Source organism: Salmo salar, chromosome 01 (genome assembly GCF_965601325.2).
Source record: "Salmo salar chromosome 01, fSalSal1, whole genome shotgun sequence".
Classification (NCBI taxonomy): domain Eukaryota; kingdom Metazoa; phylum Chordata; class Actinopteri; order Salmoniformes; family Salmonidae; genus Salmo; species Salmo salar.
The window spans coordinates 2,684,052-2,711,817 of record NC_138291.1 but is presented as its reverse complement, the minus strand read 5'-3'; the positions used below and the strand labels follow the sequence as shown (position 1 = coordinate 2,711,817).

General features: G+C 46.3%; 1 protein-coding gene across 2 annotated transcripts in view; it reads left to right on the top strand.

Moving 5' to 3' along the window:
* Positions 1-27,766, top strand: part of manba (mannosidase, beta A, lysosomal) — a 52,008-nt gene that overhangs the window by 13,800 nt on the left and 10,442 nt on the right. For both annotated transcript variants that reach the window (XM_045703893.2, XM_045703937.2), the window contains 8 exons: positions 3,148-3,299; positions 7,912-8,029; positions 8,110-8,196; positions 8,430-8,597; positions 14,243-14,461; positions 14,558-14,722; positions 17,027-17,171; positions 27,135-27,277. In XM_045703893.2, the coding sequence (XP_045559849.1) occupies positions 3,148-3,299; positions 7,912-8,029; positions 8,110-8,196; positions 8,430-8,597; positions 14,243-14,461; positions 14,558-14,722; positions 17,027-17,171; positions 27,135-27,277 (1,197 nt within the window). The remainder of the gene's footprint in view (positions 1-3,147; positions 3,300-7,911; positions 8,030-8,109; positions 8,197-8,429; positions 8,598-14,242; positions 14,462-14,557; positions 14,723-17,026; positions 17,172-27,134; positions 27,278-27,766) is intronic.

The window sequence follows — 27,766 nt, the reverse complement described above, 5'->3', positions numbered from 1 at the left end:
TCCAGGTGTATTTAACAGTCTCTCTGTCTCCAGGTGTATTTAACAGTCTCTCTGTCTCCAGGTGTATTTAACAGCCTCTCTGTGTCCAGGTGTATTTAACAGTCTCTCTGTGTCCAGGTGTATTTAACAGTCTCTCTGTCTCCAGGTGTATTTAACAGTCTCTCTGTGTCCAGGTGTATTTAACAGCCTCTCTGTCTCCAGGTGTATTTAACAGTCTCTCTGTGTCCAGGTGTATTTAACAGCCTCTCTGTCTCCAGGTGTATTTAACAGTCTCTCTGTGTCCAGGTGTATTTAACAGTCTCTCTGTGTCCAGGTGTATTTAACAGCCTCTCTGTGTCCAGGTGTATTTAACAGTCTCTCTGTCTCCAGGTGTATTTAACAGCCTCTCTGTGTCCAGGTGTATTTAACAGCCTCTCTGTGTCCAGGTGTATTTAACAGTCTCTCTGTGTCCAGGTGTATTTAACAGTCTCTCTGTGTCCAGGTGTATTTAACAGTCTCTCTGTGTCCAGGTGTATTTAACAGTCTCTCTGTCTCCAGGTGTATTTAACAGCCTCTCTGTGTCCAGGTGTATTTAACAGTCTCTCTGTGTCCAGGTGTATTTAACAGCCTCTCTGTGTCCAGGTGTATTTAACAGTCTCTCTGTCTCCAGGTGTATTTAACAGTCTCTCTGTGTCCAGGTGTATTTAACAGTCTCTCTGTGTCCAGGTGTATTTAACAGTCTCTCTGTCTCCAGGTGTATTTAACAGCCTCTCTGTGTCCAGGTGTATTTAACAGTCTCTCTGTGTCCAGGTGTATTTAACAGTCTCTCTGTGTCCAGGTGTATTTAACAGCCTCTCTGTCTCCAGGTGTATTTAACAGTCTCTCTGTCTCCAGGTGTATTTAACAGCCTCTCTGTCTCCAGGTGTATTTAACAGTCTCTCTGTGTCCAGGTGTATTTAACAGTCTCTCTGTCTCCAGGTGTATTTAACAGCCTCTCTGTGTCCAGGTGTATTTAACAGTCTCTCTGTCTCCAGGTGTATTTAACAGTCTCTCTGTGTCCAGGTGTATTTAACAGCCTCTCTGTGTCCAGGTGTATTTAACAGTCTCTCTGTCTCCAGGTGTATTTAACAGTCTCTCTGTGTCCAGGTGTATTTAACAGTCTCTCTGTGTCCAGGTGTATTTAACAGTCTCTCTGTGTCCAGGTGTATTTAACAGTCTCTCTGTCTCCAGGTGTATTTAACAGCCTCTCTGTGTCCAGGTGTATTTAACAGTCTCTCTGTCTCCAGGTGTATTTAACAGCCTCTCTGTGTCCAGGTGTATTTAACAGTCTCTCTGTGTCCAGGTGTATTTAACAGCCTCTCTGTGTCCAGGTGTATTTAACAGCCTCTCTGTGTCCAGGTGTATTTAACAGTCTCTCTGTCTCCAGGTGTATTTAACAGCCTCTCTGTGTCCAGGTGTATTTAACAGTCTCTCTGTGTCCAGGTGTATTTAACAGCCTCTCTGTGTCCAGGTGTATTTAACAGTCTCTCTGTGTCCAGGTGTATTTAACAGTCTCTCTGTGTCCAGGTGTATTTAACAGCCTCTCTGTGTCCAGGTGTATTTAACAGCCTCTCTGTGTCCAGGTGTATTTAACAGTCTCTCTGTGTCCAGGTGTATTTAACAGCCTCTCTGTCTCCAGGTGTATTTAACAGTCTCTCTGTCTCCAGGTGTATTTAACAGCCTCTCTGTGTCCAGGTGTATTTAACAGTCTCTCTGTGTCCAGGTGTATTTAACAGTCTCTCTGTGTCCAGGTGTATTTAACAGCCTCTCTGTGTCCAGGTGTATTTAACAGCCTCTCTGTGTCCAGGTGTATTTAACAGTCTCTCTGTCTCCAGGTGTATTTAACAGCCTCTCTGTGTCCAGGTGTATTTAACAGTCTCTCTGTGTCCAGGTGTATTTAACAGCCTCTCTGTGTCCAGGTGTATTTAACAGTCTCTCTGTGTCCAGGTGTATTTAACAGTCTCTCTGTGTCCAGGTGTATTTAACAGCCTCTCTGTGTCCAGGTGTATTTAACAGCCTCTCTGTGTCCAGGTGTATTTAACAGTCTCTCTGTGTCCAGGTGTATTTAACAGCCTCTCTGTCTCCAGGTGTATTTAACAGTCTCTCTGTGTCCAGGTGTATTTAACAGCCTCTCTGTGTCCAGGTGTATTTAACAGCCTCTCTGTGTCCAGGTGTATTTAACAGTCTCTCTGTGTCCAGGTGTATTTAACAGTCTCTCTGTCTCCAGGTGTATTTAACAGCCTCTCTGTGTCCAGGTGTATTTAACAGCCTCTCTGTCTCCAGGTGTATTTAACAGTCTCTCTGTGTCCAGGTGTATTTAACAGTCTCTCTGTGTCCAGGTGTATTTAACAGTCTCTCTGTGTCCAGGTGTATTTAACAGCCTCTCTGTGTCCAGGTGTATTTAACAGTCTCTCTGTCTCCAGGTGTATTTAACAGTCTCTCTGTGTCCAGGTGTATTTAACAGTCTCTCTGTGTCCAGGTGTATTTAACAGTCTCTCTGTGTCCAGGTGTATTTAACAGTCTCTCTGTCTCCAGGTGTATTTAACAGCCTCTCTGTGTCCAGGTGTATTTAACAGTCTCTCTGTGTCCAGGTGTATTTAACAGCCTCTCTGTGTCCAGGTGTATTTAACAGTCTCTCTGTGTCCAGGTGTATTTAACAGTCTCTCTGTGTCCAGGTGTATTTAACAGTCTCTCTGTGTCCAGGTGTATTTAACAGTCTCTCTGTGTCCAGGTGTATTTAACAGCCTCTCTGTGTCCAGGTGTATTTAACAGTCTCTCTGTGTCCAGGTGTATTTAACAGCCTCTCTGTGTCCAGGTGTATTTAACAGTCTCTCTGTGTCCAGGTGTATTTAACAGCCTCTCTGTGTCCAGGTGTATTTAACAGCCTCTCTGTGTCCAGGTGTATTTAACAGCCTCTCTGTCTCCAGGTGTATTTAACAGTCTCTCTGTGTCCAGGTGTATTTAACAGTCTCTCTGTCTCCAGGTGTATTTAACAGCCTCTCTGTGTCCAGGTGTATTTAACAGTCTCTCTGTGTCCAGGTGTATTTAACAGTCTCTCTGTGTCCAGGTGTATTTAACAGTCTCTCTGTGTCCAGGTGTATTTAACAGTCTCTCTGTATTAATCCCAAGGTGTATTTCCGTACAGTAGAGCTGGTCCAGGAGCCAATCGCTGGTTCCCCTGGGCTGAGTTTCTACTTCCGGGTCAACAAGAAGCCCATCTTCCTGAAGGGTTCAAACTGGATCCCAGCTCACGCCCTTCAGGACCTGGTCAGCCCTGCTGAGTGAGACACACACACACACACACACACACACACACACACACACACACACACACACACACACACACACACACACACACACACACACACACACACACACACACACACACACACACACACACACACACACACACACACACACACACACACACACACACACTAGACTCAAACCCACACACACACACTGGACTCAAACACACACACACACACACACACACACACACACACACACACACACACACACACACACACACACACACACCCCGTAAACACACACACACACACACACACACACACACACACACACACACACACACACCCCCCCCCCCCTAGACTCAAACCCACACACACACACTGGACTCAAACACACACACACACACACACACACACACACACACACACACACACACACACACACACGTAAACACACACACACACACACACACACACACACACACTAGACTCAAACCCACACACACACACTGGACTCAAACACACACACACACACACACACCACACACACACACACGTAAACACACACACACACACACACACACACACACACACACACGTAACACACACACACACACACACACACACACACACACACACACACACACACACACACACGTAAACACACACACACACACACACACACACACACTAGACTCAAACCCACACACACACACTGGACTCAAACACACACACACACACACACACACACACACACACACACACACACACACACACACACACACACACACACACACACACACACTAGACTCAAACCCACACACACACACTGGACTCAAACACACACACACACACACACACACACACACACACACACACACACACACACACACACACACACACACACACACGTAAACACACGTAAACACACACACACACACACACACACACACACACACACACACACTAGACTCAAACCCACACACACACACTGGACTCAAACACACACACACACACACACACACACACACACACACACACACACACACACACACACGTAAACACACACACACACACACACACACACACACACACACACACACACACACACACACACACACGTAAACACACACACACACACACACACACACACACACACACACACACACACACACACACACACACACACACACACACACACACTAGACTCAAACCCACACACACACACTGGACTCAAACACACACACACACACACACACACACACACACACACACACACACACACACACACACACACGTAAACACACACACACACACACACACACACACACACACTAGACTCAAACCCACACACACACACTGGACTCAAACACACACACACACACACACACACACACACACACACGTAAACACACACACACACACACACACACACACACACACACACACACGTAAACACACACACACACACACACACACACACACACACACACACACACACACACACGTAAACACACACACTCGTGTGTTTGGTCTTAATCATGATATCAAGCTTTCAGTCATTAAATACTTCTAAGATGGGATGTGTTTTGTATATTTCAAACGGCCACATTACAACGACATTATGTTTACATTATGATTCCAACAAGACTTTAGTTTTCTGATTTAACACACCGGTGCGTCAGTCTAAGTTACTTCACACAAAAAAAAATTATCCCCTTCAAAACCTGTCAGTTTAAATAAGAGATATCTGGGGGGTTTTGCATTGGATGAGTCTCAATCCACCGCATCTGCCAGTGTTGCACTTCCCCATCTGAGGTGAAAGGTGACAGAGAGGTGTTTGTCAGACCAGGAGACATCCCATCTGAGGTGAAAGGTGACAGAGAGGTGTTTATCAGACCAAGAGACATCCCATCTGAGGTGAAAGGTGACAGAGCTAGAGAGGTGTTGGTCAGACCAGGAGACATCCCATCTGGGGTGAAAGGTGACAGAGTGGTGTTTGTCAGACCAGGAGACATCCCATCTGAGGTGAAAGGTGACAGAGCTAGAGAGGTGTTTGTCAGACCAGGAGACATCCCATCTGAGGTGAAAGGTGACAGAGCGGTGTTGGTCAGACCAGGAGACATCCCATCTGAGGTGAAAGGTGACAGAGAGGTGTTTATCAGACCAGGAGACATCCCATCTGAGGTGAAAGGTGACAGAGAGGTGTTTATCAGACCAAGAGACATCCCATCTGAGGTGAAAGGTGACAGAGCTAGAGAGGTGTTGGTCAGACCAGGAGACATCCCATCTGGGGTGAAAGGTGACAGAGAGGTGTTTGTCAGACCAGGAGACATCCCATCTGAGGTGAAAGGTGACAGAGAGGTGTTTGTCAGACCAGGAGACATCCCATCTGAGGTGAAAGGTGACAGAGCGGTGTTGGTCAGACCAGGAGACATCCCATCTGAGGTGAAAGGTGACAGAGAGGTGTTTATCAGACCAGGAGACATCCCATCTGAGGTGAAAGGTGACAGAGAGGTGTTTATCAGACCAAGAGACATCCCATCTGAGGTGAAAGGTGACAGAGAGGTGTTTATCAGACCAAGAGACATCCCATCTGAGGTGAAAGGTGACAGAGAGGTGTTTATCAGACCAGGAGACATCCCATCTGAGGTGAAAGGTGACAGAGCGGTGTTGGTCAGACCAGGAGACATCCCATCTGGGGTGAAAGGTGACAGAGAGGTGTTGGTCAGACCAGGAGACATCCCATCTGAGGTGAAAGGTGACAGAGCGGTGTTGGTCAGACCAGGAGACATCCCATCTGAGGTGAAAGGTGACAGAGTGGTGTTGGTCAGACCAGGAGACATCCCATCTGAGGTGAAAGGTAACAGAGAGGTGTTTGTCAGACCAGGAGACATCCCATCTGAGGTGAAAGGTGACAGAGAGGTGTTTATCAGACCAGGAGACATCCCATCTGAGGTGAAAGGTGACAGAGAGGTGTTTATCAGACCAGGAGACATCCCATCTGAGGTGAAAGGTGACAGAGAGGTGTTTGTCAGACCAGGAGACATCCCATCTGAGGTGAAAGGTGACAGAGAGGTGTTTATCAGACCAGGAGACATCCCATCTGAGGTGAAAGGTGACAGAGTGGTGTTTATCAGACCAGGAGACATCCCATCTGAGGTGAAAGGTGACAGAGAGGTGTTTATCAGACCAAGAGACATCCCATCTGAGGTGAAAGGTGACAGAGTGGTGTTTATCAGACCAGGAGACATCCCATCTGAGGTGAAAGGTGACAGAGCGGTGTTGGTCAGACCAGGAGACATCCCATCTGGGGTGAAAGGTGACAGAGAGGTGTTGGTCAGACCAGGAGACATCCCATCTGAGGTGAAAGGTGACAGAGCGGTGTTGGTCAGACCAGGAGACATCCCATCTGAGGTGAAAGGTGACAGAGAGGTGTTTATCAGACCAGGAGACATCCCATCTGAGGTGAAAGGTGACAGAGAGGTGTTTATCAGACCAGGAGACATCCCATCTGAGGTGAAAGGTGACAGAGAGGTGTTTGTCAGACCAGGAGACATCCCATCTGAGGTGAAAGGTGACAGAGAGGTGTTTATCAGACCAGGAGACATCCCATCTGAGGTGAAAGGTGACAGAGAGGTGTTTATCAGACCAAGAGACATCCCATCTGAGGTGAAAGGTGACAGAGTGGTGTTTATCAGACCAGGAGACATCCCATCTGAGGTGAAAGGTGACAGAGAGGTGTTTATCAGACCAGAGGACATCCCGAAAATGAGTCTTGTCATGTAAACGTCTGTAGCGTCCGGACCGTTTGGGACCCCACTGTGGAACATTAGATATTAAACCTTAGTCTGAAGGTCCCGTGTGGCTCAGTTGGTAGAGCATGGTGTTTGCAACGCCAGGGTTGTGGGTTCGATTCCCACGGACGGACCAGTACGGAGAAAGAAAATGTATGAAACGTATGCATTCACTACTGTAAGTCGCTCTGGATAAGAGCGTCTGCTAAATGACTAAAATGTAAATGAAGGTAGCCCATACATATTAATGGAAGTATGAAGGTAGCTTTGTGTTTACCCAAAGAAGGGGTTATTTAATATGTGTTTACTGCAGATACTTCAAACCCTTTTTTTCCCCGACAATTCATTTTTTTTACTGTTCTTTTTGTCATCTCTGAATGTGTTACTCAATGCTTTTCTATGTGCTTTAGTAGTAAAAAGCCCAAAATCTATACTTAAATACATCTTTTTTAATTTTATTCCTAAAGGTTGTCCTAAAATTCTAAATCAAATTAGGTAAATAATCCATGTTTTAAACATCTTTAAAACCCCAATATATATATATATATCAGCTTAGCAACCACCCTCTCTCCCCCCAACGCCTCAGACCGGAGAGAATTACAATTACACAAACCCCTCGCTGTAACCTGATCGATTTCAACAGACACCAGTTAGTCGTTGACTACAGCCTAACCGTTGACTACAGCCTAACCGTTGACTACAGCCTAACCGTTGACTACAGCCTAACCGTTGACTACAGCCTAACCGTTGACTACATCCTAACCGTTGACTACAGCCTAACCGTTGACTACAGCCTAACCGTTGACTACAGCCTAACCGTTGACTACAGCCGTATTCTGTTTCAGTGTGAGGAACCTTCTACAGTCGTCCGTGGACGCCAATATGAACGCTCTCAGGGTCTGGGGTGGAGGTGTCTATGAACAGGACCTGTTCTACTCTCTCTGTGACGAGATGGGAATTATGGTAACTGACTGACTGGTACTCTTTCTCCTTTGTCTTCGTCACAAATTGTACTTTTTCACCGATACCTTGTCTGTCCTTAGATTTGGCAGGACTTCATGTTTGCCTGTGCCATGTACCCCACTGATCCTGACTTCATAGAGACGGTCAGAGAGGAGGTTGGCCAACAGGTGAGCTACACACTACAGGGTTGATGTTAGTAGCTTTGTCCAGGCCTCCATGGCCCCGTAGAGCACTCTGCAAATCTCCTGTTTCTGTAGCATGTGGCAGCTTGATGTGGCATCCCCTGGACAAGGCCTTGATCTATGTTAATATTGATTACGATGACTCATTTCCTGATTATAGCATGTTTTTGTTAACATGTTATAACACGTGTTCCTTCCTGTTTCCTCGCCCCAATCAGGTGAGGCGCTTAAAGTCCCACCCGTCGGTCATCGTGTGGAGTGGGAACAACGAGAATGAGGCGGCCCTGGCCACTGATTGGTTCGGCATCCCTGTTGCCCAGCAACCCCGCTACCATAGAGACTATGTGACTCTGTATGTGGACAACATCAGGGCTGTTGTTCAGAAGGTGAGAGATGTATCTGAGACATGGTGTGTGTCTAATGCCACCCTAAACCCTAAACCCTGTCACCGATCTGGGTCATTATACAGAAGTCTGATGGTGTGTGTCTAATGCCACCCTAAACCCTGAACCCTAAACCCTATCACCGATCTGGGTCATTCTACAGAAGTCTGATGGTGTGTGTCTAATGCCACCCTAAACCCTAAACCCTGTCACCGATCTGGGTCATTCTACAGAAGTCTGATTGTGTGTGTCTAATGCCACCCTAAACGCTAAACCCTGAACCCTAAACCCTGTCACCGATCTGGGTCATTCTACAGAAGTCTGATGGTGTGTGTCTAATGCCACCCTAAACCCTAAACCCTAAACCCTGTCACCGATCTGGGTCATTCTACAGAAGTCTGATTGTGTGTGTGTCTAATGCCACCCTAAACCCTGAACCCTAAACCCTGAACCCTAAACCCTGAACCCTAAACCCTGAACCCTAAACCCTAAACCCTGAACCCTAAACCCTGAACCCTGAACCCTAAACCCTAAACCCTAAACCCTAAACCCTGAACCCTAAACCCTAAACCCTGAACCCTAAACCCTAAACCCTGAACCCTAAACCCTAAACCCTGAACCCTAAACCCTAAACCCTGAACCCTGAACCCTGAACCCTAAACCCTGAACCCTAAACCCTGAACCCTGAACCCTGAACCCTGAACCCTAAACCCTAAACCCTAAACCCTGAACCCTGAACCCTGAACCCTAAACCCTAAACCCTGAACCCTAAACCCTGAACCCTAAACCCTAAACCCTGAACCCTAAACCCTAAACCCTAAACCCTGAACCCTGCAGTCTGAATTGGGGGTTGATTGTTTTTTTTTCTTCTAATTTGAATCTTATTTTCATTTTCCCCAAACTTTCAGTAGACATTTACAGTATTTACAGTATATACAGTATATACACTATACTAGCCTTATATACACTATATACACTATATATAGTATAGTAACCTTATATACACTATATACACTATACTAACCTTATATACAGAACACTAACCTTATATACACTATATACACTATACTAACCTTATATACAGTATACTAACCTTATATACAGTATACTAACCTTATATACAGTATACTAACCTTATATACAGAACACTAACCTTATATACACTATATACACTATACTAGCCTTATATACACTATATACACTATACTAACCTTATATACAGTATATACACTATATACACTATACTAACCTTATATACACTATACTAACCTTATATACACTATATACACTATACTAACCTTATATACAGTATATACACACTATATATAGTATAGTAACCTTATATACACTATATACACTATACTAACCTTATACACAGAATATACAGTATATAAACTATACTAACCTTATATACAGTATATACAGTATATACAGAATACTAACCTTATATACAGTATTTACACTATATACAGTATACTAACCTTATATACAGAATACTAACCTTATATACAGTATACTAACCTTATATACACTATATATAGTATAGTAACCTTATATACACTATATACACTATATATAGTATAGTAACCTTATATACAGAATACTAACCTTATATACACTATATATAGTATAGTAACCTTATATACAGTATACTAACCTTATATACAGTATATACAGTATATAAACTATACTAACCTTATATACAGTATATACAGAATACTAACCTTATATACAGTATACTAACCTTATATACAGTACACTAACCTTATATACAGTATATACAGAATACTAACCTTATATACAGTATACTAACCTTATATACAGTATACTAACCTTATATACACTATATACACTATACTAACCTTATATACAGTATATACACTATACTAACCTTATATACAGTATATACACTATACTAACCTTATATACAGTATATACAGTATACTAACCTTATATACAGTATACTAACCTTATATACAGTATATACACTATACTAACCTTATATACAGTATATACAGTATACTAACCTTATATACAGTATACTAACCTTATATACAGTATATACACTATATACACTATACTAACCTTATATACAGTATATACAGTATACTAACCTTATATACAGTATATACAGTATACTAACCTTATATACAGTATACTAACCTTATATACAGTATATACAGTATACTAACCTTATATACAGTATACTAACCTTATATACAGTATATACAGTATACTAACCTTACATACAGTATACTAACCTTATATACAGTATATACAGTATACTAACCTTATATACAGTATACTAACCTTATATACAGTATATACAGAATACTAACCTTATATACAGTATACTAACCTTATATACAGTATATACAGTATACTAACCTTACATACAGTATACTAACCTTATATACAGTATATACAGTATACTAACCTTATATACAGTATACTAACCTTATATACAGTATACTAACCTTATATACAGTATATACAGTATACTAACCTTATATACAGTATACTAACCTTATATACAGTATACTAACCTTATATACAGTATATACAGTATACTAGCCTTATATACAGTACACTAACCTTATATACAGTATACTAACCTTATATACAGTATATACACTATACTAACCTTATATACAGTATATACAGTATACTAACCTTATATACACTATACTAACCTTATATACAGTATATACAGTATACTAACCTTATATACAGTATACTAACCTTATATACAGTATACTAACCTTATATACAGTACACTAACCTTATATACAGTATACTAACCTTATATACAGTATATACACTATATTAACCTTATATACAGTATATACAGTATACTAACCTTATATACACTATACTAACCTTATATACAGTATATACACTAAATCAAATCAAATTTATTTCTTTAGCCCTTCTTATATCAGCTGATATCTCAAAGTGCTATACAGAAACCCAGCCTAAAACCCCAAACAGCAAGCAATGCAGGTGTAGAAGCACGGTGGCTAGGAAAAACTCCCTAGAAAGGCCAGAACCTAGGAAGAAACCTAGAGAGGAACCAGGCTATGAGGGGTGGCCAGTCCTCTTCTGGCTGTGCCGGGTGGAGATTATAACAGCACATGGCCAAGATGTTCAAATGTTCATAAATGACCAGCATGGTCAAATAATAATAATCATAGTAGTTGTCGAGGGTGCAACAAGTCAGTAACACAAGAGTAAGTGTCAGTTGGCTTTTTCATAGCCGATCTTTGAGAGTATCTCTACCGCTCCTGCTGTCTCTAGAGAGTTGAAAACAGCAGGTCTGGGACAGGTAGCACGTCCGGTGAACAGGTCAGGGTTCCATAGCTGCAGGCAGAACAGTTGGAACTGGAGCAGCAGCACGGCCAGGTGAACTGGGGACAGCAAGGAGTCATCAAGCCAGGTAGTCCTGAGGCATGGTCCTAGGGCTCAGGTCCTCCGAGAGAAAGACAGAAAGAGAGAAAGAGAGAATTAGAGAGAGCATATTTAAATTCACACAGGACACCGGAAAAGACAAGAGAAATACTCCAGATGTGACAGACTGACCCTAGCCCCCCGACACATAAACTACTGCAGCATAAATACTGGAGGCTGAGACAGGAGGGGTCAGGAGACACTGTGGCCCCATCCGATGAAACCCCCGGACAGGGCCAAACAGGCAGGATATAACCCCACCCACTTTGCCAAAGCACAGCCCCCACACCACTGGAGGGATATTTCCAACCACCAACATACCATCCCGGGACAAGGCCGAGTATAGCCCACAAAGATCTCTGCCACGGCACAGCCCAAGGGGGGGCGCCAACCCAGACAGGAAGACCACGTCAGTGACTCAACCCACTCAAGTGACGCACCCCTCCTAGGGACGGCATGGAAGAGCACCAGTAAGCCAGTGACTCGGCCCCTGTAAGAGGGGTAGAGGCAGAGAATCCCAGTGGAGAGAGGGGAACCGGCCAGGCAGAGACAGCAAGGGCGGTTCGTTGCTCCAGCCTTTCCGTTCACCTTCACACCCCTGGGCCAGACTACACTCAATCATAGGACCTACTGAAGAGATGAGTCTTCAGTAAAGACTTAAAGGTTGAGACTGAGTCTGCGTCTCTCACATGGGTAGGCAGACCATTCCATAAAAATGGAGCTCTATAGGAGAAAGCCCTACCTCAAGCCATTTGCTTAGAAATTCTAGGGACAATTACGAGGCCTGCGTCTTGTGACCGTAGCGTACGTGTAGGTATGTACGGCAAGACCAAATCGGAAAGATAGGTAGGAGCAAGCCCATGTAATGCTTTGTAGGTTAGCAGTAAAACCTTGAAATCAGCCTTGCCTTAACAGGAAGCCAGTGTAGGGAGGCTAGCACTGGAGTAATATGATCAAATATTTTGGGTTCTAGTCAAGATTCTAGCAGCCGTATTTAGCACTAACTGAAGTTTATTTAGTGCTTTATCCAGGTGGCCGGAAAGTAGAGCATTGCAGTAGTCCAACCTAGAAGTAACAAAGGCATGGATTAATTTTTCTGCGTCATTTTTGGACAGAAAGTTTCTGATTTTTGCAATGTTACGTAGATGGAAAAAAGCTGTCCTTGAAACAGTCTTGATATTTTCGTCAAAAGAGAGATCAGGGTCCAGAGTAACGCTGAGGTCCTTCACAGTTTTATTTGAGACGACTGTACAACCATCCAGATTAATTGTCAGATTCAACAGAAGATCTCTTTGTTTCTTGGGACCTAGAACAAGCATCTCTGTTTTATCCGAGTTTAAGAGTAGAAAGTTTGCAGCCATCCACTTCCTTATGTCTGAGACACAGGCTTCTAGCGAGGGCAATTTTGGGGCTTCACCATGTTTCATTGAAATGTACAGCTGTGTGTCATCCGCATAGCAGTGACATTTAACATTATGTTTTCGAATGACATCCCCAAGAGGTAAAATATATAGTGAAAACAATAGTGGTCCTAAAACGGAACCTTGAGGAACACCGAAATTTACAGTTGATTTGTCAGAGGACAAACCATTCACAGAGACAAACTGATATCTTTCTGACAGATAAGACCTAAACCAGGCCAGAACTGGTCCATGTAGACCAATTTGGGTTTCCAATCTCTCCAAAAGAATATGGTGATCGATGGTATAAAAAGCAGCACTAAGATCTAGGAGCACGAGGACAGACGCAGAACCTCGGTCTGACGTCATTAAAAGGTCATTTACCACCTTCACAAGTGCAGTCTCAGTGCTATGATGGGGTCTAAAACTAATGAGTCCTGAGTGGCTTGTGGGCATTGTAGAGGGACATAATGAGGTTACTGGAGGTTACTGGAGGCTACTGGAGGCTACTGGAGGCTACTGGAGGTTACTGGAGGCTACTGGAGGTTACTGGAGGCTACTGGAGGTTACTGGAGGCTACTGGAGGTTACTGGAGGTTACTGGAGGTTACTGGAGGTTACTGGAGGCTACTGGAGGTTACTGGAGGCTACTGGAGGCTACTGGAGGTTACTGACGTAACCCCGGTTCTGTTTCTCTCACGCCCCCCTAGTTTGGGGAAACCGCTCCTTCAGGGTATCGCCATACTGATATTGTGACAACCCTAGCCCCTTAATTTAACCAGGTTCCCATCTCCCCCTTCAGGAGGACGGTAGCCGCCCTTTCCTAGTCTCCAGCCCCACTAACGGAGCAGAGTCTCAGCAGGAGGGCTGGGTGGCCCACGACCCCTACGACGCACACTATGGAGATACACACTACTATAGCTACAGCCATGACTGCTGGGACTGGACGGCCCTGCCACGCACACGCTTCGCCTCCGAGTACGGCTTCCAGTCCTGGCCTTCCTTCTCCACCTTGCAGAAGGTACATTTACCCTGGTCGGAGACGACTACATGTACATTCCTGTATTGCACTGCCTTCACGTCATCCAGTGATTTGATGTTCTCTGCCCCCTTTCAGGTGTCTGTTTCTGAAGACTGGAGCTATGGGAGTAACTTCTCTTCTCATCGTCAGCACCATCAGACTGGCAACCAGCAGATCCTACAGCAGGCTGGACTACACTACCAGCTCCCAGACTCAGCAGATCCACTGAAGAGATACAAGGACACACTGTATATTACACAGGTACACTGGACACTACATCACACAGGTACACTGGACACTACATTACACAGGTACACTGGACACTACATTACACAGGTACACTAGACACTACATTACACAGGTACACTGGACACTACATCACACAGGTACACTGGACACTACATCACACAGGTACACTGGACACTACATTACACAGGTACACTGGACACTACATTACACTGGACACTATATTACACAGGTACACTGGACACTACATTACACTGGACACTATATTACACAGGTACACTGGTCACTATATTACACAGGTACACTGGACACTACATTACACTGGACACTACATTACACAGGTACACTGGACACTACATTACACTGGACACTACATTACACAGGTACACTGGACACTACATTACACTGGACACTATATTACACAGGTACACTGGACACTACATTACACTGGACACTATATTACACAGGTACACTGGACACTACATTACACAGGTACACTGGACACTACATTACACTGGACACTATATTACACAGGTACACTGGACACTATATTACACAGGTACACTGGACACTACATTACACTGGACACTACATTACACTGGACACTACATTACACAGGTACACTGGACACTACATTACACAGGTACACTGGACACTACATCACACAGGTACACTGGACACTACATCACACAGGTACACTGGACACTACATTACACAGGTACACTGGACACTACATTACACAGGTACACTGGACACTACATTACACAGGTACACTGGACACTACATTACACAGGTACACTGGACACTACATCACACAGGTACACTGGACACTACATTACACAGGTACACTGGACACTACATCACACAGGTACACTGGACACTACATTACACAGGTACACTGGACACTACATTACACAGGTACACTGGACACTACATTACACTGGACACTACATCACACAGGTACACTGGACACTACATTACACAGGTACACTGGACACTACATTACACAGGTACACTGGACACTACATTACACAGGTACACTGGACACTACATTACACTGGACACTACATTACACAGGTACACTGGACACTACATTACACTGGACACTATATTACACAGGTACACTGGACACTACATTACACTGGACACTATATTACACAGGTACACTGGACACTACATTACACAGGTACACTGGACACTACATTACACTGGACACTATATTACACAGGTACACTGGACACTATATTACACAGGTACACTGGACACTACATTACACTGGACACTACATTACACAGGTACACTGGACACTACATCACACTGGACACTACATTACACAGGTACACTGGACACTACATTACAAAGGTACACTGGACACTACATTACACAGGTACACTGGACACTACATTACACAGGTACACTGGACACTACATTACACAGGTACACTGGACACTACATTACACAGGTACACTGGACACTACATTACACAGGTACACTGGACACTACATTACACAGGTACACTGGACACTAGATTACACAGGTACACTGGACACTACATTACACAGGTACACTGGACACTACATCACACAGGTACACTGGACACTACATTACACAGGTACACTGGACACTACATTACACAGGTACACTGGACACTACATCACACAGGTACACTGGACACTACATCACACAGGTACACTGGACACTACATTACACAGGTACACTGGACACTACATTACACAGGTACACTGGACACTACATTACACAGGTACACTGGACACTACATTACACAGGTACACTGGACACTACATTACACAGGTACACTGGACACTACATTACACAGGTACACTGGACACTACATCACACAGGTACACTGGACACTACATCACACAGGTACACTTGACACTACATTACACAGGTACACTGGACACTACATCACACAGGTACACTGGACACTACATTACACAGGTACACTGGACACTACATTACACAGGTACACTGGACACTACATTACACAGGTACACTGGACACTACATCACACAGGTACACTGGACACTACATCACACAGGTACACTGGACACTACATCACACAGGTACACTGGACACTACATCACACAGGTACACTGGACACTACATTACAGCCATGTGTTTTGCTGAGATCAGAGCTTGTGTTCACTATGAGTGGTCTTGACAGGTGCATACGCGACTCCTCAGTAGTCTACAGCCATCTGTCTAAGGGTTCACTGTGAGTGGTCTTCGTCCAGGTCCATGTCACTGTGAGTGGTCTTCGTCCAGGTCATGTCACTGTGAGTGGTCTTCCTCCAGGTCATGCAGGCCCAGTGCGTTAAGGTCCAGACAGAGTTCTACCGCCGCAGCCAGAGCGAGGTCATCGAGGGCAAAGGTCACACCATGGGAGCTCTCTACTGGCAACTCAATGATATCTGGCAGGGCCCTTCCTGGTCCTCTATAGGTAGGGGCTGTTACAGGATGTCCTGGTCCTCTATAGGTAGGGGCTGTTACTTCCTGGTCCTCTATAGGTAGGTGCTGTTACTTCCTGGTCCTCTATAGGTAGGTGCTGTTACTTCCTGTTACAGGGCCCTTCCTGGTCCTCTACAGGTAGGTGCTGTTACTTCCTGTTACAGGGCCCTTCCTGGTCCTCTATAGGTAGGTGCTGTTACTTCCTGTTACAGGGCCCTTCCTGGTCCTCTACAGGTAGGTGCTGTTACAGGATGGTCCTCTATAGGTAGGGGCTGTTACAGGATGGTCCTCTATAGGTAGGTGCTGTTACAGGATGGTCCTCTATAGGTAGGTGCTGTTACTTCCTGGTCCTCTATAGATAGGTGCTGTTACTTCCTGGTCCTCTATAGGTAGGTGCTGTTACAGGATGGTCCTCTATAGGTAGGTGCTGTTACAGGATGGTCCTCTATAGGTAGGTGCTGTTACAGGATGGTCCTCTATAGGTAGGTGCTGTTACAGGGCCCTTCCTGGTCCTCTATAGGTAGGTGCTGTTACAGGATGGTCCCCTATAGGTAGGTGCTGTTACTTCCTGGTCCACTACAGGTAGGTGCTGTTACAGGATGGTCCTCTATAGGTAGGTGCTGTTACAGGATGGTCCTCTATAGGTAGGTGCTGTTACAGGACGTCCTGGTCCTCTATAGGTAGGTGCTGTTACAGGATGGTCCTCTATAGGTAGGTGCTGTTACAGGACGTCCTGGTCCTCTATAGGTAGGTGCTGTTACAGGATGGTCCTCTATAGGTAGGTGCTGTTACAGGATGGTCCTCTATAGGTAGGTGCTGTTACAGGATGGTCCTGTATAGGTAGGTGCTGTTACAGGATGGTCCTCTATAGGTAGGTGCTGTTACAGGATGTCCTGGTCCTCTATAGGTAGGTGCTGTTACAGGATGGTCCTCTATAGGTAGGTGCTGTTACAGGATGGTCCTGTATAGGTAGGTGCTGTTACAGGATGGTCCTCTATAGGTAGGTGCTGTTACAGGATGGTCCTCTATAGGTAGGTGCTGTTACTTCCTGGTCCTCTATAGGTAGGGGATGTTACTTCCTGTTACAGGACCCTTCCTGGTCCTCTACAGGTAGGTGCTGTTACAGGATGGTCCTCTATAGGTAGGGGCTGTTACTTCCTGTTACAGGGCCCTTCCTGGTCCTCTACTAGGTAGGTGCTGTTACTTCCTGTTACAGGGCCCTTCCTGGTCCTCTATAGGTAGGAACTGTTACTTCCTGTTACAGGGCCCTTCCTGGTCCACTACAGGTAGGTGCTGTTACAGGATGGTCCTCTATAGGTAGGTGCTGTTACTTCCTGGTCCTCTATAGGTAGGTGCTGTTACAGGATGGTCCTCTATAGGTAGGTGCTGTTACAGGATGGTCCTATATAGGTAGGTGCTGTTACAGGATGGTCCTCTATAGGTAGTTGCTGTTACTTCCTGGTCCTCTATAGGTAGGTGCTGTTACAGGATGGTCCTCTATAGGTAGGTGCTGTTACAGGATGGTCCTCTATAGGTAGGTGCTGTTACAGGATGGTCCTCTATAGGTAGGTGCTGTTACAGGATGGTCCTCTATAGGTAGGTGCTGTTACAGGATGTCCTGGTCCTCTATAGGTAGGTGCTGTTACTTCCTGGTCCTCTACAGGTAGGTGCTGTTACAGGATGGTCCTCTATAGGTAGGTGCTGTTACAGGATGTCCTGGTCCTCTATAGGTAGGTGCTGTTACTTCCTGGTCCTCTATAGGTAGGGGCTGTTACTTCCTGTTACAGGGCCCTTCCTGGTCCTCTACAGGTAGGTGCTGTTACAGGATGGTCCTCTATAGGTAGGGGCTGTTACTTCCTGTTACAGGGTCCTTCCTGGTCCTCTACAGGTAGGTGCTGTTACTTCCTGTTACAGGGCCCTTCCTGGTCCTCTATAGGTAGGAACTGTTACTTCCTGTTACAGGGCCCTTCCTGGTCCTCTACAGGTAGGTGCTGTTACAGGATGGTCCTCTATAGGTAGGGGCTGTTACTTCCTGTTACAGGGCCCTTCCTGGTCCTCTACAGGTAGGTGCTGTTACTTCCTGGTCCTCTATAGGTAGGTGCTGTTACAGGATGGTCCTCTATAGGTAGGTGCTGTTACTTCCTGGTCCTCTATAGATAGGTGCTGTTACAGGATGGTCCTCTATAGGTAGGTGCTGTTACAGGATGGTCCTCTATAGGTAGGTGCTGTTACAGGATGGTCCTCTATAGGTAGGTGCTGTTACTTCCTGGTCCTCTATAGATAGGTGCTGTTACAGGATGGTCCTCTATAGGTAGGTGCTGTTACAGGATGGTCCTCTATAGGTAGGGGCTGTTACTTCCTGTTACAGGGCCCTTCCTGGTCCTCTACAGGTAGGTGCTGTTACTTCCTGTTACAGGGCCCTTCCTGGTCCTCTACAGGTAGGTGCTGTTACAGGATGGTCATCTATAGGTAGGGGCTGTTACTTCCTGTTACAGGGCCCTTCCTGGTCCTCTATAGGTAGGAACTGTTACTTCCTGTTACCGGGCCCTTCCTGGTCCTCTATAGGTAGGTGCTGTTACTTCCTGTTACAGGGCCCTTCCTGGTCCTCTATAGGTAGGTGCTGTTACTTCCTGGTCCTCTATAGGTAGATGCTGTTACAGGATGGTCCTCTATAGGTAGGTGCTGTTACAGGACGTCCTGGTCCTCTATAGGTAGGTACTGTTACAGGATGGTCCTCTATAGGTAGGTGCTGTTACAGGATGGTCCTCTATAGGTAGGTGCTGTTACAGGATGGTCCTCTATAGGTAGGTGCTGTTACAGGATGGTCCTCTATAGGTAGGTGCTGTTACAGGATGGTCCTCTATAGGTAGGTGCTGTTACAGGATGGTCCTCTATAGGTAGGTGCTGTTACAGGATGGTCCTCTATAGGTAGGTGCTGTTACAGGATGGTCCTCTATAGGTAGGTGCTGTTACAGGATGGTCCTCTATAGGTAGGTGCTGTTACAGGATGGTCCTCTATAGGTAGGTGCTGTTACAGGATGGTCCTCTATAGGTAGGTGCTGTTACAGGATGTCCTGGTCCTCTATAGGTAGGTGCTGTAACAGGATGGTCCTCTATAGGTAGGTGCTGTTACAGGATGGTCCTCTATAGGTAGGTGCTGTTACAGGATGGTCCTCTATAGGTAGGTGCTGTTACAGGATGTCCTGGTCCTCTATAGGTAGGTGCTGTTACAGGATGTCCTGGTCCTCTATAGGTAGGTCTGTTACAGGATGGTTCTCTATAGGTAGGTGCTGTTACAGGACGTCCTGGTCCTCTATAGGTAGGTGCTGTTACAGGATGGTCCTCTATAGGTAGGTGCTGTTACAGGATGGTCCTCTATAGGTAGGTGCTGTTACAGGATGGTCCTCTATAGGTAGGTGCTGTTACAGGATGGTCCTCTATAGGTAGGTACTGTTACAGGATGGTCCTCTATAGGTAGGTGCTGTTACAGGATGGTCCTCTATAGGTAGGTGCTGTTACAGGATGGTCCTCTATAGGTAGGTACTGTTACAAGATGGTCCTCTATAGGTAGGTGCTGTTACAGGATGTCCTGGTCCTCTATAGGTAGGTGCTGTTACAGGATGGTCCTCTATAGGTAGGTGCTGTTACAGGATGCCCTGGTCCTCTATAGGTAGGTGCTGTTACAGGATGGTCCTCTATAGGTAGGTGCTGTTACAGGACGTCCTGGTCCTCTATAGGTAGGTGCTGTTACAGGATGGTCCTCTATAGGTAGGTGCTGTTACAGGATGGTCCTCTATAGGTAGGTGCTGTTACAGGATGGTCCTCTATAGGTAGGTGCTGTTACAGGATGGTCCTCTATAGGTAGGTGCCGTTACAGGATTGTCCTCTATAGGTAGGTGCTGTTACAGGATGGTCCTCTATAGGTAGGTGCTGTTACAGGATGGTCCTCTATAGGTAGGTGCTGTTACAGGATGGTCCTCTATAGGTAGGTGCTGTTGCAGGATGTCCTGGTCCTCTATAGGTAGGTGCTGTTACTGGATGGTCCTCTATAGGTAGCTGCTGTTACAGGATGGTCCTCTATAGGTAGGTGCTGTTACAGGATGGTCCTCTATAGGTAGGTGCTGTTACAGGATGGTCCTCTATAGGTAGGTGCTGTTACAGGATGGTCCTCTATAGGTAGGTGCTGTTACAGGATGGTCCTCTATAGGTAGGTGCTGTTACAGGATGGTCCTCTATAGGTAGGTACTGTTACAGGATGGTCCTCTATAGGTAGGTGCTGTTACAGGATGGTCCTCTATAGGTAGGTGCTGTTACAGGATGGTCCTCTATAGGTAGGTGCTGTTACAGGACGTCCTGGTCCTCTATAGGTAGGTGCTGTTACAGGATGGTCCTCTATAGGTAGGTGCTGTTACAGGATGGTCCTCTATAGGTAGGTGCTGATACAGGACGTCCTGGTCCTCTATAGGTAGGTGCTGTTACAGGATGGTCCTCTATAGGTAGGTGCTGTTACAGGATGGTCCTCTATAGGTAGGTGCTGTTACAGGATGGTCCTCTATAGGTAGGTGCTGTTACAGGATGTCCTGGTCCTCTATAGGTAGGTGCTGTTACAGGATGGTCCTCTATAGGTAGGTGCTGTTACAGGATGTCCTGGTCCTCTATAGGTAGGTGCTGTTACAGGATGGTCCTCTATAGGTAGGTGCTGTTACAGGATGGTCCTCTCTAGGTAGGTGCTGTTACAGGACGTCCTGGTCCTCTATAGGTAGGTGCTGTTACAGGACGTCCTGGTCCTCTATAGGTAGGTGCTGTTACAGGACGATCCTCTATAGGTAGGTGCTGTTACAGGATGGTCCTCTATAGGTAGGTGCTGTTACAGGACGTCCTGGTCCTCTATAGGTAGGTGCTGTTACAGGACGTCCTGGTCCTCTATAGGTAGGTGCTGTTACAGGATGGTCCTCTATAGGTAGGTGCTGTTACAGGATGGTCCTCTATAGGTAGGTGCTGTTACAGGGCCCTTCCTGGTCCTCTATAGGTAGGTGCTGTTACAGGACGTCCTGGTCCTCTATAGGTAGGTGCTGTTACAGGATGGTCCTCTATAGGTAGGTGCTGTTACAGGATGGTCCTCTATAGGTAGGTGCTGTTACAGGATGTCCTGTTCCTCTATAGGTAGGTGCTGTTACAGGATGGTCCTCTATAGGTAGGTGCTGTTACAGGATGGTCCTCTATAGGTAGGTGCTGTTACAGGATGGTCCTCTATAGGTAGGTGCTGTTACAGGATGGTCCTCTAGGTAGGTGCTGTTACTGGACGTGCTGGTCCTCTATAGGTAGGTACTGTTACAGGACGTCCTGGTCCTCTATAGGTAGGTGCTGTTACAGGATGGTCCTCTATATTCTTTTTGTAGTCCGTTAATTTCTGTAGACCCTGCCACATACGTCTCGTGTCTGAGCCGTTGAATTGTGACTCCACTACTGACGCTTTGCCTGTTTGATTGCCTTACGGCGGGAATAACTACACTGTTTGTATTCGACCATATTCCCAGTCACCTTGCCGTGGTTAAATGCGGAGGTTTGCACTTCCAGGTTTTGCGCAAATCCTACAATCTATCCACGGTTTTTGGTTTGGGTAGGTTTTAATAATCACCGTGGGAACAACATCACTATACACTTCCTGATGAACTCAGTCACCGTGTCCGTGGATACGTCAATGTTATTCTCAGAGGCTACCCGGAACACATCCCAGTCCGCGTGATCGAAACAATATTGAAGCATGGATTCTGAATAGTCAGACGAGCGTTGAATAGACCTTAGCACAGGTACTTCCTGTTTGAGTTTCTGCCTATAGGAAGAGAGGAGCAGAATGGAGTCGTGATCTGATTTGCCCAAGGGAGGGCCTTGTAGCCATCCAGGAAGGGAGAGTAACAACGGTCGAGAGTTTTTGAAGCGCGAGTACTACAGGCAATGTGTTGATAGAACTTCGGTAGCATTTTCCTCAAATTTGCTTTATTAAAATCCCCAGCTACAATAAATGCGGACTCAGGATATGTGGTTTCCAGTTTGCATAAAGTCCATTGTAGTTCCTTGAGGGCCGTCGTGGTATCGGCTTGAAGGGGGAATATACACGGCTGTGACTATAACCGAAGAGAATTCTCTTGGGAGGTAATACGGCCGGCATTTGATTGTGAGGTATTCTAGGTCGGGTGAACAAAAGGACTTGAGTTTCTGTATGTTATCACAATCACACCATGAGTAGTTAATCATGAAACATACACCACCGCCTTTCTTCTTCTTCTTATGTCCCGTTATTATGTCCCATGTTGCCTTTTGAATGAAGTGTCCATTATTATGTCCTGCAGTGCTGCAGTCTAACAAGCAGCGGTAGTCTACCAGTCTACCAAGCAGCGGTAGTCCTGCAGTCTACCAGTCTACCAAGCAGCGGTAGTCCTGCAGTCTACCAAGCAGCGGTAGTCCTGCAGTCTACCAAGCAGCGGTGGTGCTGCATCCTACCAAGCAGCGGTAGTCCTGCAGTCTACCAAGCAGCGGTGCTGCTGCAGTCTACCAAGCAGCGGTGGTCCTGCAGTCTACCAAGCAGCGGTGGTCCTGCAGTCTACCAATCAGCGGTGGTCCTGCAGTCTACCAAGCAGCGGTGGTGCTGCAGTCTACCAAGCAGCGGTAGTCCTGCAGTCTACCAAGCAGCGGTGGTCCTGCAGTCTACCAAGCAGCGGTAGTGCTGCAGTCTACCAAGCAGCGGTGGTGCTGCAGTCTACCAAGCAGCGGTAGTCCTGCAGTCTACCAAGCAGCGGTGGTCCTGCAGTCTACCAAGCAGCGGTGGTGCTGCAGTCTACCAAGCAGCGGTAGTCCTGCAGTCTACCAAGCAGCGGTGGCCCTGCAGTCTACCAAGCAGCGGTAGTCCTGCAGTCTACCAAGCAGCGGTGGTGCTGCAGTCTACCAAGCAGCGGTAGTCCTGCAGTCTACCAAGCAGCGGTGGTCCTGCAGTCTACCAAGCAGCGGTGGTGCTGCAGTCTACCAAGCAGCGGTGGTCCTGCAGTCTACCAAGCAGCGGTGGTCCTGCAGTCTACCAAGCAGCGGTGCTGCTGCAGTCTACCAAGCAGCGGTGCTCCTGCAGTCTACCAAGCAGCGGTGCTCCTGCAGTCTACCAAGCAGCGGTGCTGCTGCAGTCTACCAAGCAGCGGTGCTGCTGCAGTCTACCAAGCAGCGGTGGTCTTGCAGTCTACCAAGCAGCGGTGCTGCTGCAGTCTACCAGCTCAATTTCGAGTCTCATAGCAAAGGGTCTGAATAGTTATGTAAATTAAGTATTTCTGTTTTTTGTTATAAATTTGCTAAAAATTCTTAAAACCATTTTGGTCTTGTCATTATGGAGTGTTGTGCATAGATTGATGAGGAAAAAACTATTTAATCAGTTTTAGAATAAGGCTGTAATGTAATAAAATGTGTAAAAAGTCAAGAGGTCTGAATACTTTCTGAATTCATTGTAAATCGTATTTATCCAGAGAGTCCTGGGAAAAACCACATAAATCGGAAGTGACCATTTTTAAAGCGTTTAAAACCACTATGCCAGGGTTCTCTCCAGATCTGGTCACTATGTCAGGGTTCTCTCCAGATCTGGTCACTATGTCAGGGTTCTCTCCAGATCTGGTCACTATGTCAGGGTTCTCTCCAGATCTGGTCACTATGTCAGGGTTCTCTCCAGATCTGGTCACTATGTCAGGGTTCTCTCCAGATCTGGTCACTATGTCAGGGTTCTCTCCAGATCTGGTCACTATGTCAGGGTTCTCTCCAGATCTGGTCACTATGTCAGGGTTCTCTCCAGATCTGGTCACTATGTCAGGGTTCTCTCCAGATCTGGTCACTATGTCAGGGTTCTCTCCAGATCTGGTCACTATGTCAGGGTTCTCTCCAGATCTGGTCACTATGTCAGGGTTCTCTCCAGATCTGGTCACTATGTCAGGGTTCTCTCCAGATCTGGTCACTATGTCAGGGTTCTCCCCAAGATCTGGTCACTATGTCAGGGTTCTCTCCAGATCTGGTCACTATGTCAGGGTTCTCTCCAGATCTGGTCACTATGTCAGGGTTCTCCCCAAGATCTGGTCACTATGTCAGGGTTCTCTCCAGATCTGGTCACTATGTCAGGGTTCTGTCCAGATCTGGTCACTATGTCAGGGTTCTCTCCAGATCTGGTCACTATGTCAGGGTTCTCCCCAAGATCTGGTCACTATGTCAGGGTTCTCTCCAGATCTGGTCACTATGTCAGGGTTCTCTCCAGATCTGGTCACTATGTCAGGGTTCTCTCCAGATCTGGTCACTATGTCAGGGTTCTCTCCAGATCTGGTCACTATGTCAGGGTTCTCTCCAGATCTGGTCACTATGTCAGGGTTCTCTCCAGATCTGGTCACTATGTTAGGGTTCTCCCCAAGATCTGGTCACTATGTCAGGGTTCTCTCCAGATCTGGTCACTATGTCAGGGTTCTCTCCAGATCTGGTCACTATGTCAGGGTTCTCCCCAAGATCTGGTCACTATGTCAGGGTTCTCTCCAGATCTGGTCACTATGTCAGGGTTCTCTCCAGATCTGGTCACTATGTCAGGGTTCTCCCCAAGATCTGGTCACTATGTCAGGGTTCTCTCCAGATCTGGTCACTATGTCAGGGTTCTCTCCAGATCTGGTCACTATGTCAGGGTTCTCTCCAGATCTGGTCACTATGTCAGGGTTCTCCCCAAGATCTGGTCACTATGTCAGGGTTCTCTCCAGATCTGGTCACTATGTCAGGGTTCTCTCCAGATCTGGTCACTATGTCAGGGTTCTCTCCAGATCTGGTCACTATGCCAGGGTTCTCCCCAGATCTGGTCACTATGTCAGGGTTCTCTCCAGATCTGGTCACTATGTCAGGGTTCTCTCCAGATCTGGTCACTATGTCAGGGTTCTCTCCAGATCTGGTCACTATGTCAGGGTTCTCTCCAAGATCTGGTCACTATGTCAGGGTTCTCTCCAGATCTGGTCACTATGTCAGGGTTCTCCCCAAGATCTGGTCACTATGTCAGGGTTCTCTCCAGATCTGGTCACTATGCCAGGGTTCTCCCCAGATCTGGTCACTATGTCAGGGTTCTCCCCAGATCTGGTCACTATGTCAGGGTTCTCCCCAAGATCTGGTCACTATGTCAGGGTTCTCTCCAGATCTGGTCACTATGTCAGGGTTCTCTCCAGATCTGGTCACTATGTCAGGGTTCTCTCCAGATCTGGTCACTATGTCAGGGTTCTCCCCAAGATCTGGTCACTATGTCAGGGTTCTCTCCAGATCTGGTCACTATGTCAGGGTTCTCTCCAGATCTGGTCACTATGTCAGGGTTCTCTCCAGATCTGGTCACTATGCCAGGGTTCTCCCCAGATCTGGTCACTATGTCAGGGTTCTCTCCAGATCTGGTCACTATGTCAGGGTTCTCTCCAGATCTGGTCACTATGTCAGGGTTCTCTCCAGATCTGGTCACTATGTCAGGGTTCTCTCCAAGATCTGGTCACTATGTCAGGGTTCTCTCCAGATCTGGTCACTATGTCAGGGTTCTCCCCAAGATCTGGTCACTATGTCAGGGTTCTCTCCAGATCTGGTCACTATGCCAGGGTTCTCCCCAGATCTGGTCACTATGTCAGGGTTCTCCCCAGATCTGGTCACTATGTCAGGGTTCTCCCCAAGATCTGGTCACTATGTCAGGGTTCTCTCCAGATCTGGTCACTATGTCAGGGTTCTCCCCAGATCTGGTCACTATGTCAGGGTTCTCTCCAGATCTGGTCACTATGTCAGGGTTCTCCCCAAGATCTGGTCACTATGTCAGGGTTCTCCCCAAATAAGAGGGTTGCTGTGTCACCTTGTTGGCTTGGCTGCGCCACTATGTAAATATTTCAGAGCAAATTAAACAGGTTTCACATCTGTTCTTCTTCTTCGTCTGCAGAGTTTGGTGGGAAGTGGAAGATGCTCCATTACTTTGCCAAGGACTTCTTCTCCCCTGTGCTTCCGGTGGGCTTCGAGGACCAGGGTAATCTGGTGGTCTATGCTGTGTCTGACCTGAGCCACGACCTTCACCTCAGGACTGTGGTACGTTGACCCCCTCGCCATTTTCATCACATCAAATAACTGTTTCTCAATACTCAGATCCATAATTATTGGCAGCATTGATTAATTATTAGCAAAAAAATACTGTTGTCAATGCTGGGTGTAGCTGGTGCATGGAAGTCAGGTGCAGGAGAGCAGAGATGAGTGGACAAAGCACTTTACTGAGGGAATTATTTGAACAGAACGCAACCGCGTCACAATAAACAAATGCCCAAAGAACAAGTGAGGAAGTACAAAGTACCGGCTGCCAGAAAGCACGGGTGTAAAACAAAACCCGGCGCAAACCAGCCGGAAGGGAGCCAACCTTGACAATAAACAATACCCCACCCAGACATGGAGGGAACAGAGGGATAAATACACATAGTAATTATGAGGAGATGTAAACCAGGTGTTTAAGAAAAACAAGACAAAACAAATGGAAAATGAAAGGTGGAGCGGCGATGGCTAGAAGACCGGTGACGTCGACCTCCG